Below are 18950 nucleotides of genomic sequence, written 5' to 3'. Positions count from 1 at the left end.
CAGACAGTCACGCTAGGTCTTATTTTAGGGGAAACAGGGTATATATATTATATATATATATATATATATTATAATATATATATATATATATATATATTATATATATATATACACACATACTTGTACAACTGCACCACAGTTTCCAGCGTTTCTTCATCAGGAACTCTTGGACTTTTGGCCCAAATGTAATGTTCTCCATGCACACATTCAAGAAAACGGTCTGTTCAGTGATGATGGGTGATGTAATGACCATGGGCAGAAAACTGTGGATGATCAAAGTGAAGAAAAATGTCATCAGTACACCAAGGATTTCTTGAAAGGGTCCAAAGCTTTATTTCATGGTCACATGATAGATATACAGCAATGTTTCGGAGCCACGCAGGGCCCCTTCATCAGGCTAGGCCACTTGCCTGATGAAGGGGCCCCTCTGTGGCTCCAAGGCGATGCTGTATATCTATCATGTCACCAGGAAATAAAGCTTTGCACCCGTTGGAGGAATCCTTGGTGTTGCTGATGACATTTTCTTCACTTGGACTTCTGGTAACTGTCTTGGATCAGATATATATATTAGGTAGATTATTTAACTTTCCCAATCAAAACAGGAGAGAGTATTATTAGGACAAAGCAGTAACATAGAAGAGCAAGAGCAGAAAAAAGAACAAGTGATCTATTTAGTCCTTCCCTAACTTATTTATTTTCATTCTTTTTTTTTTTTAGTAAAGATCTATGTTTGTCTAAATCTTTGAATCCTTTTACTCTTGACTGTTGTTACATGCACACGGCTGAAGTCCATGACTTGGCAAATCAACCTGATTTCAGGGACCAATGGGAGCAGCCTACAAACCACAAGGCATGTACAGGCACCATTGGACGCCCACATTAAATTTAAGTGCTCATTTATTTCCTAAATACTAGAAGTAAGTGAACATAAAATATGTTTTAGGTAATCTTAAAGTGGTTGTAAATTCAGAAGGTTTTTTTATCTTAATGCATTCTATGCATTAAGATAAAAAACCTTCTATGTTCAGCAGCCCCCCTAATACTTACTTGAGACCATCACGATCCAGCGATGTTGTTTGAGAGACTCGGCTGCCCGGGACTCTCCCTGGCGCTGCGCCATTGGCTCTGGCTGCTCCTGTCAGTCAGTGAGCCAATAAGGAGAAGGAGGGGGGGGCTCCGTGTCTGAATGGACACAGTGGCTTGGCTCGGCTGCCCCCATAGCAAGCTGCTTGCTGTGGGGGCACTCGGCAGGAGGGAGAGGCCAGGAGCACTAGCGGAGGACCTGAGAAGAGGAGGATCTGTGCTGCTCTGTGCAAAACTACAGAGCAGGTAATTATAACATGTTTATTATTTTTAAAGAAAAAAAAACTGAGACTTTAGTATCATTTAAAACGAATTAGTTGCCTAAGGTCTACCAACCAGGGTCATCAATAGGGGGGTACCACCGGTCCTCCAGTAGGTGGCTCAGGCACACAGGGTGGCCCGATCAGCAAGGGGATCGGTGCGGCGGGTGGTAGCAATTGCAGAACAATCCCCTCTGCAGCAGCTGAAAGCCGGTTTCTCCCCCTCTCCTTCCCACCAGCTTTCAGCTGCTAGAGGGAGAGGCACAGACCAAAATAACAACCAATAGCGCTGCTCATCTGAGTGGGAGGGAGTGACTGCTGATAAGTTGCTCTGCCTCCTGCCACCTCCTTAGCAAATCAGCATACCTCTGTAACCCGACCCTTACCCAGCCAGAAGATGCTGGTGACCAGAGCAGGGCTGGTTGGGCTTGGGATGGAGAGGATCCAACATACCTGAGTATGAAGATGGTATGATCACATTTAGATCAAACAGATCACACAGCGCCCACACAGGACTATACACAAATAGCTCTATAGAAACAGCTGATGATCATCACTAACAACATATCACACACTCACATGTAATGCAGGCTGCAGAATTCTAATCATCATCGGTGTGTTCTCCCGTCCTGTGTGAGTATTAGGCAGTGAACACACTGATCAGGGAATGACTTTCCCTCGGTCTCACAATGCTTCTTATTTTTATTTACACTACACACTGCTCAAAGGATGGGTGAAAACACTGATGATGATGATTAGACTTCTGAAAGACATTGCAGCTGGCATTACATGTGAGTGTGTGACATGTTGTTAGTGATGATCTTCAGCTGTTTCTATAGGCCTATTTGTAAGAAAGAATAGACGGGGCGCCAGCCTAGGTGTAGTAGTTTTCAATACAGTTTTATTATATAAAAATATATATAATAGCTACTCACAAACGTGGTGCTATACAAAGCATGTATCGAACAAATATCTGAATAGTTAGCGTTGTCCCCAGCATCTGTGGCAGATGGTGAACACTGTGAAGCTTGGTGTATATGTCTGGACCATAGACTGTCAGCCGACAAGCTGACAACCAGCCGTGCCAGAGGTGCCATCCGATAGGAGACCTCAGAATGGTCAGGTGACACCTTTCAAAGCTTCCGCTTCTTCTTCAGACCTCTGGTTGAACCATTACACAGAGCAGGTAAGTATAACATGGTTGTTGTTTTACTTTAAAAAAACACAAAGGTTTATAATCACTTTAATACTGTACATTCCAGAGGCATCAAAATAAAAAGTGCTCAAAGTTTTTGTTTTCTTTACAAATCAGTCACAGCATGGGTAGAAACGCCTGTCCCCCGCCAGCATTCTGCAGACTAGGATATTGAAAAACAGACCCAAAAGCAAAATAAACTCACTTTAAACTCACTTTAAATCAATGTAAATTCCAGGGACTTAGAGTGGGAATTCATAGGAAAGTACCCACAGCTTGAGTAGAAAAGTCTTACCCCTTCCAGCTGCTGCTGCAAATAAGCAATGGTATCTCTGCAGAGGTTTAACCCCCTGCAGAGTCTGAGCTATCACCCTGCTATTTGGAAAGCTTTAGCTCTGAACCACAGAGTAGCATGTTACACTCACACCACAAGCTTCTTGCACCACATGCCGTCAGTGGGGATTATGGCACGTTCATGGATTTGGTAGATACGGGCAGGTTGAAGATTCTGCACTGACTCCTGGACCAATGTCCATACATGTACCAATGGTAAGGAAATTACTGTCATTGATCTATGTAAAGAGGAATATTTTAGTCCATCCCAAGACATCACACTCTTCTTAGAATGAACCTTCTTAGTGTTCCTCGGCATCGAAATTCTGGTAGACGTTGGCAGAGTCATCTGTCTCCTGGGTGGCTTGAGACCCCGTTGAAGCGCCCGGAGGTTTAAGCACAGAATACACAACAGAGGGCTCATCCTGGACAGAAACCACAAAGGGCTTGTTATAAAACAGATTTAAAAAGTAAAAACATTTACTTTTTATTTCTTACAAAAAAAATTGAAGAATAAAAAAAAAAAAACTTTATGATCTATAGATATCTAGGTAGACACTCATAGTATTAGAAGCATCACTCTATTTGAGGAGCTTTGTATGGTCCATAGAACAGAACAGAAAACAGTTACATTACAGTAGATGTAAACCCAGTTACTAAAATCCATTATAAGATTTAAAGTGGAGTTCCAGGCAAAAAGAAAACTCAGTCTCAAACAAAAGAACTCGTTTTTGGATTTTTTTTCTTTTTTGTACCATTTTGGTACCATTTTGGCATGTTTTCTTCAGGACTTCCGTCCCATGTCGCCACGGTGAGGAACGTCACTTCTGCGGTTTTATCCGGCCCTCCTCCTTCCCCCTGTTGCCTTCTGGGACCTGTGTGTGTCCCAAAAGACGACAGGACCATTCAGAAAGTGCAACGTGACTCGCACATGTGCAGTAGGAGACCAGCTGTAATGCCTGAAGGCTTCACTGCCGGTTTCTCTTACTTGCAGTTGCCGGCACCTGCACCCGCAGCCGATGGACGGATCGGCTTGGGGTGCCGACATTGCGGGCTCCCTGGACAGGTAAGTGTCCTTATATTAAAAGTCAGCAGCTATTGGATTTGTAGCTGCTGACTTTAAATTTTTTCCCCCCAGGCTGGAACTCCGCTTTAACATGTTAATGTCTGCAAAAGTTGTTTTTAAGATTTTTAAATCTGCAGCTTTTATTAAAGTGGTATTAAAGGTTCGGCTTTTTAAAAAAATAAAATAAATAACAAACTTGTAATACTTACCTGCCCTCTGCAGTGGTTTTGCACAGAGCAGCCCAGATCCTCCTCTTCTCAGGTCCCCCACTGGTACTCCTGGCTCCTCCTCCTTGACCAGTGCCCCCCATAGCAAGCGCCTTGCTATTTGGGCACTGGTGAGTGCTCGCTCCCAAGCCGTGCTCTATGCCTCCATAAAGACACACAGAGCTGTGGCTCAGCCCCACCCACCACACTCTCCTCATTGGTTTACTGGCTGTGATTGACAGTAGTGAGCCAATGGTTTCCACTGCTGCCTCGGCTAATGAGGAGAGGGATTCCCAGAACAGACAGGCTCTTGTGCACTGGATCCAGAAGGGGCTCAGGTGAGTATTAGGGGGCTGTGGGGGAGCAGCACATAGGTTTTTTACTGTCATGCATTGAATACATGAAGGTAAAAAACCTTCAGCCTTTACAACCACTTTGACATAATCCCTGGTGATCCTGCCATAGAGGTCTTTGGTTAGGCACTTCTTGTTATGGTATGACAATGTTTTGCCTCTGCCTTCCAGCTGTAGTCCTATGTTGTCCACCTGTAGCCCAGGTGGAGACTACAATTGCTGTCACACATTGCTCAGATATGGGCCACCATTGTCTTGGTTCAGAGAGTCCAGAGCAATGAGGCGCAGCCAATACTGGAGCGTGTGAATGTAGACAGGAAGTGGCAGCTACAAGTCACCTGGTTGGGGTTTAGATTTAGACTTTGGGTGCTCGGCTAAGGGGGTCGGGGAGTTCCTGATGGTTCCATCACTAAAGTTGTTATGCAAAACCCTACACACTGTTATTTCTTATAAATAAACACTTACCTTTTTGTTGGTGGGACCTGTAGAAGCTGGATAAAGGAGGACATGAAATAAAAAAAGTATCAGGTGTTATGTACGTAAGTGTAATCACAGAGCGATATATGTCACACCAAAGTATATTCCCTTTATTGGCCAACTAAATAGATTGTTGGGAAGATTTCGCTTAAACCTCAATCTATTTCAGTAGGACTCAACTTTCTTGACATTAGGGGTCTCAAGTGTGGCCCCTGACATCACCCAAGGGCCATGCTACAAGAGATGATCAGAGACTAAGGGCATGCTACAAGAGATGATCAGAGACTAAGGGCATGCTACAAGAGATGGTTAGAGACTAAGGGCATGCTACAAAAGATGATCAGAGACTAAGGGCATGCTACAAGAGATGGTCAGAGACTAAGGGTATGCTACAAGAGATGGTCAGAGACTAAAGGCATGCTACAAGAGATGGTCAGAGACTAAGAGCATGCTACAAGAGATGGTCAGAGACTAAGGGCATGCTACAAAAGATGGTCAGAGACTAAGGGCATGCTACAAGAGATAGTCAGAGACTAAGGGCATGCGACAAGAGATGGTCAGAGACTATGGGCATGCTACAAGAGATGGTTGGAGACTATGGGCATGCTGCAAGTGATGGTCAGAGACTAGGGTCCAGCTACAAGAGATGGTCAGAGACTATGAATATGTTGTGGGAGTTGTTGGAGTCTGGGGACATGCTTCAGGATACATGAACAGGAGTCACAGTACATGAGACTCTGATAACACAGCACAATGAAGAAACACAGACTACTGGTAGTAGGCGCTCTGAGGACTGCACAGAAAGTCCCAAAGTACCGTATGTGACCCCGGGGCTCCAGGTTGGGCACCACATTGAAGTTTATGAACAAACTATAGTATAAGACAAAAAGCAATTGCTGACGTTGTATCTTACTAATGTAAGTGTAGGAGATGTCATCTTCCTCTTGTTGTGAAGACACTAAGGGGGGCAGAATGATAAAGTAATCTTCATATGTATTTTCCAAATTCCCATATTATATTCAAATACATATAAAAAAAAAAAAACACTATGGGATCTATTTAAAAAACATTTGTTGGGCAAATGTCACAAGCATTCGTACAAACTGCATGAATTACAAATTAATACTAGGACTTCCTATGATCATCAGCTCCATCTAGTGGCCAAAATGTGATATATTTTTCTGAAATATATATCACATTTTGGTCTCTAGATGGTGCTGACGGTCATAGGATGTATTAATATTAGAGAAAATATGGAGGAAATGCGTAAAGTCTGGACAAATACTTTAAACATTCACCCAATGAATATTTTATAAATAGAACCTCACATAAGCATGATCTTTTAATAATCTAATAGTGAAGTAGAAGAAGTAGCTGGTCATTCAACCCACCATTGCCATAGAGATGCTGATTGTTATCGGTTTCATCTGGACCATTTGTACTCTCATTTGCTGATCTTCTATCATCCCTAAATAAAGAAAGATGTCAGCCACCACACCGCATTATAAAATACAATAATAAATAGATGTACTAATTTAGTTTAAGCAAGAAAGTAATACAATAATAAGTCTTGTCCACTCAGATGATTGAATGGTAAGAGACCATTCTGCTTTTATTTTATACATTGATACTTACTATCGGTCAGCGATCTTCCATTGGTTGCGGGGATTCTAGTACTGCCATACAGGACCATATCACAGAATCTCCAAATCTTATATCCCTACAAGAATTCTTGCAAGGTGTGCTCTTTTTATCTGTTATATCTTTATAACAAATGTACTAAATTGTTTTAAAAAGCAGAACAAGAATAATAGCTCCACATAACAATGAACATCTAATTAAAAGATAATGTAGTCAATTCACTAAGAGTTAATTAACAGCAAATAAAATGCGGTGAAAATAACGCTTGTGTTTAATCCGTTTTGAAAGTGCAATTCACAAAAAAATTTGCTTTAAATAACGAATGCGGTGTTTGTTCTATTGAGTGGTAATTACCGCATTTTTTTAATGCAATAATTTATCGCATTGAGCTGGTTGCTAAGGAGCGGTTCTGGAAGCCGGCCGCTGTGTCCTTAACAACGGATGACTCATCAGCTGTCAGCTGCGGGTTTCCTGCTGACAGCTGAATGTAAAAAAACACTCTGGCAATAAAAATTCTGCAAAAAAAAAAAAATGCCGTGCATACCAGGCCCTCATCCGAGCATGCAGCCCAGTAGGCCAGGAAAGGGTGCATGCTCGGATAAGGGGATCCACTGACAGCTGATGAGTCATCCATTGTTAAGGACACAGCGGATGGCTTCCTGGCATTCTCCTTAGCAACCAACTATTGGGGGGATCCCCATGCTGTTTCTGACAAACACCGCATGCGATACCGACAGCAAGACTCTGGTGATAAATATTGCATGTTTTTTTACTCTCTGTTCCGTTTGTGAATTGGACTGAAGAGCTCACAGCATGGTTTTTGGACGATATTTACTGGCACATTTTGCGGCAAATACCGCATTTTTCATTTTACCGCATACAGTAAACGTTAGTGATTTACACCTATAATAGCAAACCAGTTTTTACTGCAATTTTTTTTTGGACACTAGGTGTCCTCAGTCCGATGCAAAGCATCATTTATCAATGTATGCTGGAATTGTGGTCCATCATCCTTGCTATATCCCTCAATGCATGCTAAGACCTGTAGTCTTCCATCCCCCTTATCTTCCTCAATACATGCTGGGACCTGTAGTCTTCCATCCCCCTTATCTTCCTCAATACATGCTGGGACCTGTAGTCCACCATCCTAGGGTTGCCATCTGTCCAGGATTCACCCGGACAGTTCGGATTTGGAATCATGCTTCCGGGTTTCAGACTGCCTGAAACCCGGACACATTATTTAGACTGAACTATGACTTTCCAGCAAGGTTGCTGGCTGCAGTTGTCTAGGCTGAGAATTTCTGTTACACTCTCTTTCACACTGCCTAAAGACAACACTAACAATCCCCCCACACACGGCCAGAGAGGAGAGAGGGCTCGATCTGCACCTCTTCCACCCCCCCCCCCCCCAACCCCTCTGTGTCTGCCCACACTCCAATCCCCAGGGCTGTGCCTCAGAAAAGGAAAGTTGGGGCCAGAAATTTGAAGTTCAGCAGCCTCAGATACATCTGGATGAGTGGTGCTGACTGCAAAGGGGGGAGTGAGCTCACCATCCATCCCTGTCTGTGACTGAAGTCTCCCCCTACTCTCTCTTGCCTCTGAGTGAGTACACTAAAGGAAAATCAGGGTTCTCAGAGCACCCCTTACATCAGAGTTTCCCTTTACACCAGAGGCCACAGTGTTCCCCCTTACATCAGAGTCCTTTATGTTAGAGGCCCCAGAGTTCTCCCTTACATCAGAGTCTGCAGAGTCCCCCCTTACAGTGAAAGAGAACTCTGCAAGTTCAGATGTAAAGGAGGAACTCTTGTTATTAACTTCACATGATTAGAAATGTTATTTAATAGCAAAATATTGGTATAGTATATATTATATATAAAAAAAAATTGCTGTGCGCCGCTAAAGTGTTCGGGTTTGACTTGAAGAAAAGGTGGCAACCCTACACCATCCCCATTATCTTCAACAAGGCATGCTGGAATCTGTAGCCCACCATCCCCTTTATCTCCCTCAATGTATGCTGGGATCTGTTCCCCATCCCCTTTTTTGCCATCAGTGCATGCTGGGATCTGTAGTCCGCCATGCCCTTTATCTCCCACAATGCATGCTGGGATCTGTAGTCCGCCATCCCCTTTATCTCCCTCAATGCATGCTGATATTGATAATCTGCCATCCCCTTTATCTCCCTTAGTGGTGTAGGTATTTTGGGAAAAGGTGAACTAGCCCCTTAAATCCTACAACCTGTGGAGTAGATAGACTGTATGTACTGAGGAAAAGATAAACGCTACTCCTGACAAGGGCTGGTCGGGAGTAGCAGAGATCCTTTCCTCAGTACATTTACTAACCCCCTGGATTGGTATTAGGACAAGCTTGCACCCAGCAGTGTATTGAGGTTTTGTGCTGCCCTAGGTAAGACTAAAATCGGGCGCCCCCCCCCCCATCTAAATTTGTCCCACCCCAGCTGTGGTATACCGTTCTTCTCAGGGTCTGATGGGGAAGCTGCAGCCATTCACGGTGAACAGCTGCAACTTCCTCCTCAGAACCTGCAACATGATTCACCCAAGCGTCATACACAGAATTACTGCCCATGATCTGACATTCGTGGTGATACCTAACATGTGTAGGACGATTGCTGTTTGCGTGCGTGCAGGACTGACATGTACATTTGTGTGTGAGCACGGAAGGACGGAGGCACTTTAATTTATTTTTTTTAAACTGATTTAATTTTATGTAAACATCCCATGTGACAGCAATAGGCAGTGACAGGTACTCTTTATAGAGGGATCTGGGGGTCTATAAGACCCCAAATCCATCCTCTGCACTCAAAACATCAAAATCGGTCATGTCATAGTTACATAGTTACACAGTAGGTGAGGTTGAAAAAAGACACAAGTCCATCAAGTCCAACCTATGTGTGATTATGTGTCAGTATTAAATTGTATATCCCTGTATGTTGCGGTCGTTCAGGTGCTTATAACAGATAGTTTCTTGAAACTATCGATGTCCCCCGCTGAGACCACCGCCTGTGGAAGGGAATTCCACATCCTTTCCGCTCTTACAGTAAAGAACCCTCTACGTAGTTTAAGGTTAAACCTCTTTTCTTCTAATTTTAATGAGTGGCCACGTGTCTTGTTAAACTTCCTTCTGCGAAAAAGTTTTATCCCTAATGTGGGGTCACCAGTACGGTATTTGTAAATTGAAATCATATCCCCTCTCAAGCGTCTCTTCTCCAGAGAGAATAAGTTCAGTGCTCGCAACCTTTCCTCATAACTAATATCCTCCAGACCCTTTATTAGCTTTGTTGCCCTTCTTTATACTCGTTCCATTTCCAGTACTTCCTTCCTGAAAACTGGTGCCAAGAACTGGACAGCTTACTGCAGGTGCGGCCGGACCAGAGTCTTGTAGAGCGGGAGAATTATCGTTTCATCTCTGGAGTTGATCCCCTTTTTAATGCCCATATTCTGTTTGCTTTGTTAGCAGCAGCTTGGCATTGCATGCAATTGCTGAGCCTATCATCTACTAGGACCCCCAGGTCCTTTTCCACCCTAGATTCCCCCAGAGGTTCTCCCCCCAGTCTATAGATTGCATTCATATTTTTGCCACCCAAATGCATTATTTTACATTTTTCTACATTAAATCTCATTTTCCATGTAGTTTCCCATTAATTTGTTCAGATCTTTTTGCAAGGTTTCCACATCCTGTGGAGAAGTTATTGCCCTGCTGAGCTTAGTAGTGCCCGCAAATACAGAGATTGAACTGTTCTACCCCATCCTCCAGGTTGTTTATGAACAGATTAAATAGATTGGTCCCAGCAAAGAACCCTGGGGGACCCCCCTACCCACCCCTGATCACCCTCTAAACTCGCCCTTGTAGCCAGTTTTCAATCCATGTACTCACCCAATGGTCCATGCCAACGGACCTTATTTCGTACAGTAAACGTCTATGGGGAACTGCATCAAATGCTTTTACAAAATCCAGATACACCTGGGCCTTCCTTTATCTAGAGGGCAACTCACCTTCTCATAGGAGGTTAATAGATTGGTTTGGCAAGAACAATTCCTCATGAATCCATGCTGATTACTGCTAATGATACCGTTCTCGTTACTAAAATCTTGTATATAGTCCCTTATCATCCCCACCAAGAGCTTGCATACTATTGATGTTAGGCTAACTGGTCTGTAATACCCAGGGATGTATTTTGGGCCCTTTTTAAATATTGGTGCTACATTGGCTTTTCTCCAATCAGCTGGTACCATTCCAGTCAGTAGACTGTCAGTAAAAATTAGGAACAATAATCTAGCAATTACTTGACTGAGTTCCCTAAGTACCCTCGGATGCAAGCCATCTAGTCCTGGTGATTTATTAATGTTAAGTTTCTCAAGTCTAATTTTAATTCTGTCCTCTGTTAACCATGGAGGTGCTTCCTGTGATGTGTCATGAGGATAAACACTGCAGCTTTGGTTACCGAAGCCCCCCGATTCCCTCGTGAAGACCAAGGAGAAGAATAAATTCAATACCTTCGCCATCTCCCCATCCTTTGTAACCAGATGTCCTTACTCATTCTTTATGGGATTAATATGGTCTGTCCTTCCTTTTTTACTGTTTATAGATTTCTTGGGATTTTTTTGCTCTCCTCCGCTATGTGTCTTTTGTGTTCTATCTTAGCCACCCTAATTGCACCCTTACATTCCTTATAAAGTCTGATTGCTGATGATGATCCCTCAACCTTGTATTTTGAAGGCCTTCTCCTTTGCTTTTATATGCATTTTTACATTGGAGTTAAGCCATCCAGGACTTTTGTTCACTCTTTTAAATGTATTACCCAATGGGATGCATTGGCTAATGCCCTTATTTAATATGCTCTTAAAGCAAACCCATCTCTCCTCGGTGTTCTAAGATTTTATCCCGATTCATGCCTTCTAGCAAGGTTTGTAGTTTAGGGAAGTTGGCTCTTTTGAAATTCAGTGTCTTTGTATTCCCCTTATGTTTCCTATTTGTGTGATTTATACTAAAGCCAATTGACCTGTGATCACTGTTTCCTAAATTGCCCCGTATTTCCACATCTGTGATCAGGTCTGTATTGTTGGTAATCAGTAGACCCAGTAACGCTTTATTTCTAGTTGGTGCGTCTACCATCTGAACCATGAAATTGTCCTGCAAGACATTTAGGAACTGGCGAGCCTTAGACGAACGCGTGGTTCCCTCCGCCTAGTCTATGTCTGGATAATTAAAATCCCCTATTATTATAACACTTCCCATCCTTGCTGCTAATCCAACTTGAGATAGGAGATCAGTCTTCCCCTCCTCCCTCAGGTTAGGGGCCCTATAGCATACTCCCAGTAATATTTTCCCCTGAGCTTCATCCCTTTGGAGCACTACCCATAAGGATTCCACCTCCTTCCTAGCTCCCTTAGTGATGTCATCTCTCACATTCACATATCATCGCTTCTGGTTTACTGTTATGAACAGCCAATCAAACCAATCTCGTCTATGGTTGGCCATCCAGGCAGCTGGCAGATGCACCGGCTGGTTGCTTGGGTCCCCGGTGGGATAGAAGAGCGCGAGAGAGCCGCGGAAGGTGAGGGGAGGGGTGGAACGTCCTATCCCAATGATGGTAATAGCAATCAAGCGGCTAGTAAGCTGCTCTGATTGCTATGACAAGAGAGCCGACTGGGGACTCTAAAAACAATACGGGGTGATGACTGCAGTAACAGGTATCATCCTGGTACAACCACAGAAAGGATGGAAAGTGGTTAAAGAGCCACCTCTGCCCTTCTGCCCCTCCCTGAAAAATACCGCCCAAGTTACGCCTCTGCCTGCACCCCATGTTCTGGGACACAGGGGTATGCTTTCACCTCTACTTTGAGTGGCGCCAAAAGCAATCAAACAGGTCCCAGACTGTATGTACCCTTATATAAGAATTTAAAGAAACAAATTGAGTGACTACTCACCGAGAGCGATCTTTATCAATGGTGGATTCTGGAACAAAACACATTTCATCATTAGGTAACATTAAAGAAAGATATATTTGCATAGTTAGTTTTAAACATTTAAATTAGTTTTAAAGGAAATACAGTGCCTTGCAAAAGTATTCACCCCCTTGCCATTTTTTGCGTTTTGTTGCCTCACAACCTGGAAATAACATGGATTGTTTTGAGGATTTGCATCCTTTAATTTACAGAAACATTTAATTTATTGTGAAGCAAGGGAACTCTTAAGGCGTCAGCATACCAAGACATTTTGGATAATTTCATGCTCCCAACTTTGTGGGAACAATTTGGGGATGGCCTCTTCCTGTTCCAACATGACTGTGCATCAGTGTACAAAGGAAGTTCCATAAAGACATGGATGAGCGAGTTTGGGGTGGAGGAACTTGGCACAGCGTCCTGACCTCAACCCGACAGAACACCTTTGGGGTGAATTAGAGCAGAGACTGTGAGTAAGGCCAGTCAAGTTCCTCCACCCCAAACTCGCTCATCCATGTCTTTATGGACCTTACTTTGTTCACTGGTGTGAAGTCATGTTGGAACAGCAAGGGTCCATCCCCAAAGTGTTACCACAAATTTGGGAGCATGAAATTGTCCAAAATATCTTGGTATGCTGACGCCTTAAGAGTTCCCTTCACTGGAACTAAGGGGCAAAGCCCAACCCCTAAAAAACAACCCCACATGATAATCCCCCTCCAACAAATGATTTGGACCAGTGCACAAAGCAAGGTCCGTAAAGACATGGATGAGCGAGTTTTGGGTGGAGCAACTTGACTGGCCTGCACAAAGTCTTGACCTCAACCCGATAGAACACCTTTGGGATGAATTAGAGTGGAGACTGCAAGCCAGGCCAGTCAAGTTCCTCCACCTCAAACTCGCTCATCCATGTCTTTATGGACAATTTCTATAAAATGTTTCAATTTCAAAAAGGCACAGGGCCATGATTACCTGAATTTTGTTGGTGACTTAACAAAGGGAATAATATAGATAATGTTCTCCTCTTTACAAACAGCAAGATGACAACAAGCAACAGCAGTGAAGCTAAAACTCCGAGTACCGGCCATATGATATTGCTTCCTGAAAATGAAGAGTTAGTTGCAACTTATTATCAATATCTGAATGACAAATCACAAGAAATCAATGAACTGCAATAAACATGAATTAAAATGTACCCACTATCCCAAATAACTCTTTTTGATTTCTCTGGATTAAATTCTAAGAAACCTTAACATATTCTTCCTTCACCAGAATTAAATGCATATAGGTATTAGATTTAATTACCCATGTGGCATTTACTTGATCTACTTAATAGACATGTGCACTGCCGAAAAATTCATTCGTTTTCGTTTCATTTGCTTTTTTTTTTTTTTTTTTTTTTTCGGGTCATTCATTATGATCGAAATTTGAAAATTCGTAAATTCAAAAATTCCAACATCCGTAAATTCAAAAATTTAAAAATTCGTAACTTCTTTAAAAAAAATTTTATTAGTATTATTACTGTTATTTAATATCATTAATTTGTTACGTTCCATTCGTTTAGATACAGCATTCGTTATTTCGGATAATTTGTAATTCATATTCGTTACGTTCTCTAACGAAAGCCAAATTTGAAAGGAAATTCGAATAGCTATTATTTAAGAGTTAGTAACAGTTAAGTTATTAATAGTTATTAACAGTTAGTTATTATTTCAGATTTTTTAATTTTTGGGTTTTCGGATTTTCGTTCTTTTGAATTTTCGTTCTTATTTCCGAATTTCCGAATGTTTGAATATTCAAATATACGAAATTATGAAAATTCAACTTTACAAATTTTCGAATATGCAAACTTACGAGTATTCGGAAAAAAACGTTAAACTGGTTTTTGATTATTCGGATATTTCCAAATTAACGACTTTGCTGAAATTCGTTAAAAAAAACGAATTTGGAACAAAACAATATGCTCTTGTCTACTACTTAATATGTTTTATAGCACTAATACTTTTCAAAAGCCAAAACAGATTTTTCTCATGTGGATAGAGTAGCAAGTAGTAGAGTAATTGCACCCCTGGAAAACTTTTTGCCATCTATGTCTTATTGGGGGGATTTCCCAAAGTGAGGGAAATCCCCTTATACCCCGTACACACGGTCGGACTTTGTTCGGACATTCCGACAACAAAATCCTAGGATTTTTTCCGACGGATGTTGGCTCAAACTTGTCTTGCATACACACGGTCACACAAAGTTGTCGGAAAATCCGATCGTTCTGAACGCGGTGACGTAAAACACGTACGTCGGGACTATAAACGGGGCAGTGGCCAATAGCTTTCATCTCTTTATTTATTCTGAGCATGCCTGGCACTTTGTCCGTCGGATTTGTGTACACACGATCGGAATTTCCGACAACGGATTTTGTTGTCGGAAAATTTTATCTCCTGCTCTCCAACTTTGTGTGTCGGAAAATCCGATGGAAAATGTCCGATGGAGCCCACACACGGTCGGAATTTCCGACAACACGCTCCGATCGGACATTTTCCATTGGAAAATCCGACCGTGTGTACGGAGCATTAGACTGTTGTCCTCAGAATGATTTCCCCATTAGAAGATTTCCACTTTAATACTTTTCTGGTTACAGCTCAATTTTTAAAAAATGTTTCCCTATTTTAAGTTCGGGTGCCAATGGTCACCAGGACAAATAGAGTAGATCTCCCTGATAGGGACAGTAATGTAAACCCAAAAGTAGTTCTAATCCTTTCTTACTTTATCCATTTTGGCTTTAAATGCACTTTAAGGCAATAGTGTGATCAACTCATTGAATAGTTTTTAAACAAAATATCCTTTATAATATATATGATTAATCTGGCCTGGACCTTTGTTCGAAATTTGTTTGAAAGACTTGACTTTCTCTTAGCTTGGCTTTAAACTGTGTGACCTTTTACAAAACAGCCGAATTTGGAATTTGTTTGACTTAAAACTGGACACATGCATTGCATGAATCTATCCATGGCCGCAGCGGCCACCCCCTATTCAGGCATCCAGCCCCTTTTTGGACACCCTGCACCTAAATTACAGCGGCGGGGGTGTGTTTTTTTTAAGCACCAGATTAGATCCATAGGCTCTAATAGGCTTCAAAAAAGGTGGACTTGGAGCGCAGAGCATTGCACTCGGAGTCCACCCAGGTGTGTTAGAAGAGCAAATGAATATTGGCTTTTCTAACACTGAACTGCCTCCCCGCCAATCAGGAAGCGTAGGTCTAATACCCATCACCTGATTGGCTTAAGGCACAGGCACCCCTATTGGATGCCTAGCAGAATGGAAGAAGAGAGAAGGGGGAAGCATGGAGGACACAGGAGCCGTCCCACAGCTCACCACCATCACCCACTGCCTGACCCGCCACCAAGATGGGGTAAGATGGGCCGGGCAGACAGCGGGCGGGCAGGGGTCACAGTGGCTGCATTTGATGGGCACAAGTGGCTGCATTTGATGGGCACAAGTGGCTGCATATGATGGGGCACAAGTGGCTGCATATGATGGGGCACAAGTGGCTGCATATGATGTGGCACAAGTGGTTGCTTTATGATGGGGCACAAGTGGCTGCTTTATGATGGGGCACAAGTGGCTGCATTTGATGGGCACAAGTGGCTGCATTTGATGGGGCACAAGTGGCCCCATCTGATGGGCACAAGTGGCGGCATTTGATGGGCACAAGTGGCTGCATATGATGTGCACACATGGCTGCATTTGATGGGCACAAGTGGCTGCATTTGATGGGCACAAGCGGCTGCATTTTGATGGGCACAAGTGGCTGCATTTGATGGGCACAAGTGGCTGCATTTGATGGGCACAAGTGGCTGCATTTGATGGGGCAAACATGGCGGCATTTGTTGGGCACATGTGGCTGCATTTGATGGGCACAAGTGGCTGCATTTGATGGGGCACAAGTGGCCGCATTTGATGGGGCACAAGTGGCCTGCATATGATGGCAAAGTTGCTGCTTATGATGGGGCACACTGGCTGAATTTGATGGGCACAATCGCTGCAATTGATGGCACAGTGGCTGCATTTTATGGGGCACAAGTGGCTGCATATAATGGGCACAAGTGGCTGCATATGATGGGGCACAAGTGGCTGCATGTGATGGGGCACAAGTGGCTTGGGCACAACTGGCTACATTTGATGGGCACAAGTGGCCGTATATTATGAGGCACAAGTGGCGGCATATGATGGGCACAAGTGGCTGCATATTATGGGCACAAGTGGCTGCATATTAAGGGCACAAGTGGCTGCATATGATGGGCACAAGTGGCTGCATATGATGGGCACAAGTGGCTGCATGTGATGGGCACAAGTGGCTGCATATGATGGGCACAAGTTTCTGCGTTTGATGGGGCACAAGTAGCTGCATATGATGGGCACAAGTGGCTGCATTTGATGTGGCACAAGTGGCTGCATTTGATGGGCACAATTGCCTGCATTTAATGGGCACAAGTGGCTGTATATGATGGGCACAAGTGGCTGCATATGATGGGCACAAGTGGTTGCATTTGATGGGCACAAGTGGCTCCATTTTATGAGGCACAAGTGGCGGCATATGATGGGCACAAGTGGCTGCATATGATGGGCACACGTGGCTGAATATGATGGGCACACGTGGCTGCATGTGATGGGCACAAGTGGATGCATGTGATGGGCACAAGTGGCTGCATTTGATGGGACAAGTAGCTGCATGTGATGGGGCACAAGTGGATGCATGTGGTGGGGCACGACTGGCTGCATGTGATGGGCACAACTGGCTACATATGATGGGCACAATGGCTGCATTTGATGGGCACAAGTGGCTGCATATGATGGGCACAAATGGCTGCATTTGATGGGCACAAGTGGCTGCATATAATGGGCACAAGTGGCCGCATTTTATGAGGCACAAGTGGATGCATGTGATGGGCACAAGTGGATGCATGTGATGGGGCACAACTGGCTGTATGTGATGGGCACAACTGGCTACATATGATGGGCACAATGGCTGCATTTGATGGGCACAAGTGGCTGCATATGATGGGCACAAGTGGCCACATTTGATGAGGCACAAGTGGCTGCATATGATGGGCACAATGGCTGCATTTGATGGGCACAAGTGGCTACTTTGATGGGGCACAAGTGGCTGCATTTGATGGGGCACAGTGGCTGCATTTGATGGGGCACAGTGGCTGCATTTGATGGGCACAAGTGGGTGCATTTGATGGGGCACAAGTGGATGCATTTGATGGGGCACAAGTGGATGCATTTGATGGGGCACAAATGGATGCATTTGATGGGGCACAAGTGGCTGCATTTAATGGGCACAAATAGCTGCATGCGATGGGGCACAAGTGGCTGCATTTGATGGGCAGAATGGATGCAATTGATGGTGCAGTGGCTGCACTTGATGGGGCACAGTGGTTGCATTTTATGGGGCACAAGTGGCTGCATTTGATGGGCACAATGGCTGCATTTGATGGGCACAAGTGGCTGCATATGATGGGCACAAGTGGCTACATATGATGGGCACAATGGCTGCATTTGATGGGCACAAGTGGCTGCATATGATGGGCACAAGTGGCTGCATATGATGGGCACAAGTGGCCGCATTTTATGAGGTACAAGTGGCTGCATATGATGGGCACAATTGCTGCATTTGATGGGCACAAGTGGCTGCTTTGATGAGGCACAAGTGGCTGCATTTGATGGGCACAAGTGGGTGTATTTGATGGGGCACAAGTGGATGCATTTGATGGGGCACAAGTGGCTGCATTTAATGGGCACAAATAGCTGCATGCGATGGGGCACAAGTGGCTGCATTTGATGGGCAGAATGGATGCAATTGATGGTGCAGTGGCTGCACTTGATGGGGCACAGTGGTTGCATTTTATGGGGCACAAGTGGCTGCATTTGATGGGCACAAGTGGCTGCATTTGATGGGCACAGTGGCTGCCTTTGATGGGCACAGTGAGGCCACAATTGATTGTTTTTTTTTGTATTTTTCAGTTTGTTTGCGCCCCCACAAAAATTTTGAGCACCAGCCGCCACTGCTCTCCAGTCTTAGTAAATGAACCCCTTTGTGTATTTTTTGGTTATATTTAGATAGTTTTGAGATCCTTGCCATCTACTTCAGTGGTTCTCAACCTCAGTCCTCAAGTACCCCCAACAGGCCATGTTTGCAGGTTTTCCTTTATCTTGTACAGGTGCTTTAAATCAGAGTCAATGGCTTGGTATTTTGGACAGCTATTTTATCTATGAGAAGTTCCCAAAACATGGCCTGTTGGGGGTACTTGAGGACTAGGGTTGAGAACCACTGATCTACTCTATTTCTGTTTGATCTTTGAACTAAAGCCTCTGGAGT

The 18950-nt window shown here is 43.7% G+C and overlaps 1 protein-coding gene across 3 annotated transcripts in view; it reads right to left on the bottom strand.

The window, feature by feature from the left end:
- Positions 1–2222: 2222 nt before the first annotated feature.
- The window catches only part of LOC141116940 (Fc receptor-like protein 2), a 48294-nt gene continuing 31566 nt past the window's right edge, over positions 2223–18950 (bottom strand). For 2 of the 3 annotated variants that reach the window (XM_073609452.1, XM_073609454.1), the window contains 6 exons: positions 13544–13672; positions 12560–12587; positions 6365–6441; positions 5887–5931; positions 4962–4987; positions 2223–3296 (listed from right to left, as the gene is read on the bottom strand). In XM_073609452.1, the coding sequence (XP_073465553.1) occupies positions 3174–3296; positions 4962–4987; positions 5887–5931; positions 6365–6441; positions 12560–12587; positions 13544–13672 (428 nt within the window). In that variant the 3' untranslated portion in view covers positions 2223–3173. The remainder of the gene's footprint in view (positions 3297–4961; positions 4988–5886; positions 5932–6364; positions 6442–12559; positions 12588–13543; positions 13673–18950) is intronic. The other variant, XM_073609453.1, reaches the window with a different exon arrangement.

The sequence above is a fragment of the Aquarana catesbeiana genome, linkage group LG13, assembly GCF_042186555.1.
Source record: "Aquarana catesbeiana isolate 2022-GZ linkage group LG13, ASM4218655v1, whole genome shotgun sequence".
In the NCBI taxonomy this organism is placed as follows: domain Eukaryota; kingdom Metazoa; phylum Chordata; class Amphibia; order Anura; family Ranidae; genus Aquarana; species Aquarana catesbeiana.
Note: the sequence above shows the minus strand (reverse complement) of the source record. Positions and strands in the feature narration are given on the sequence as shown.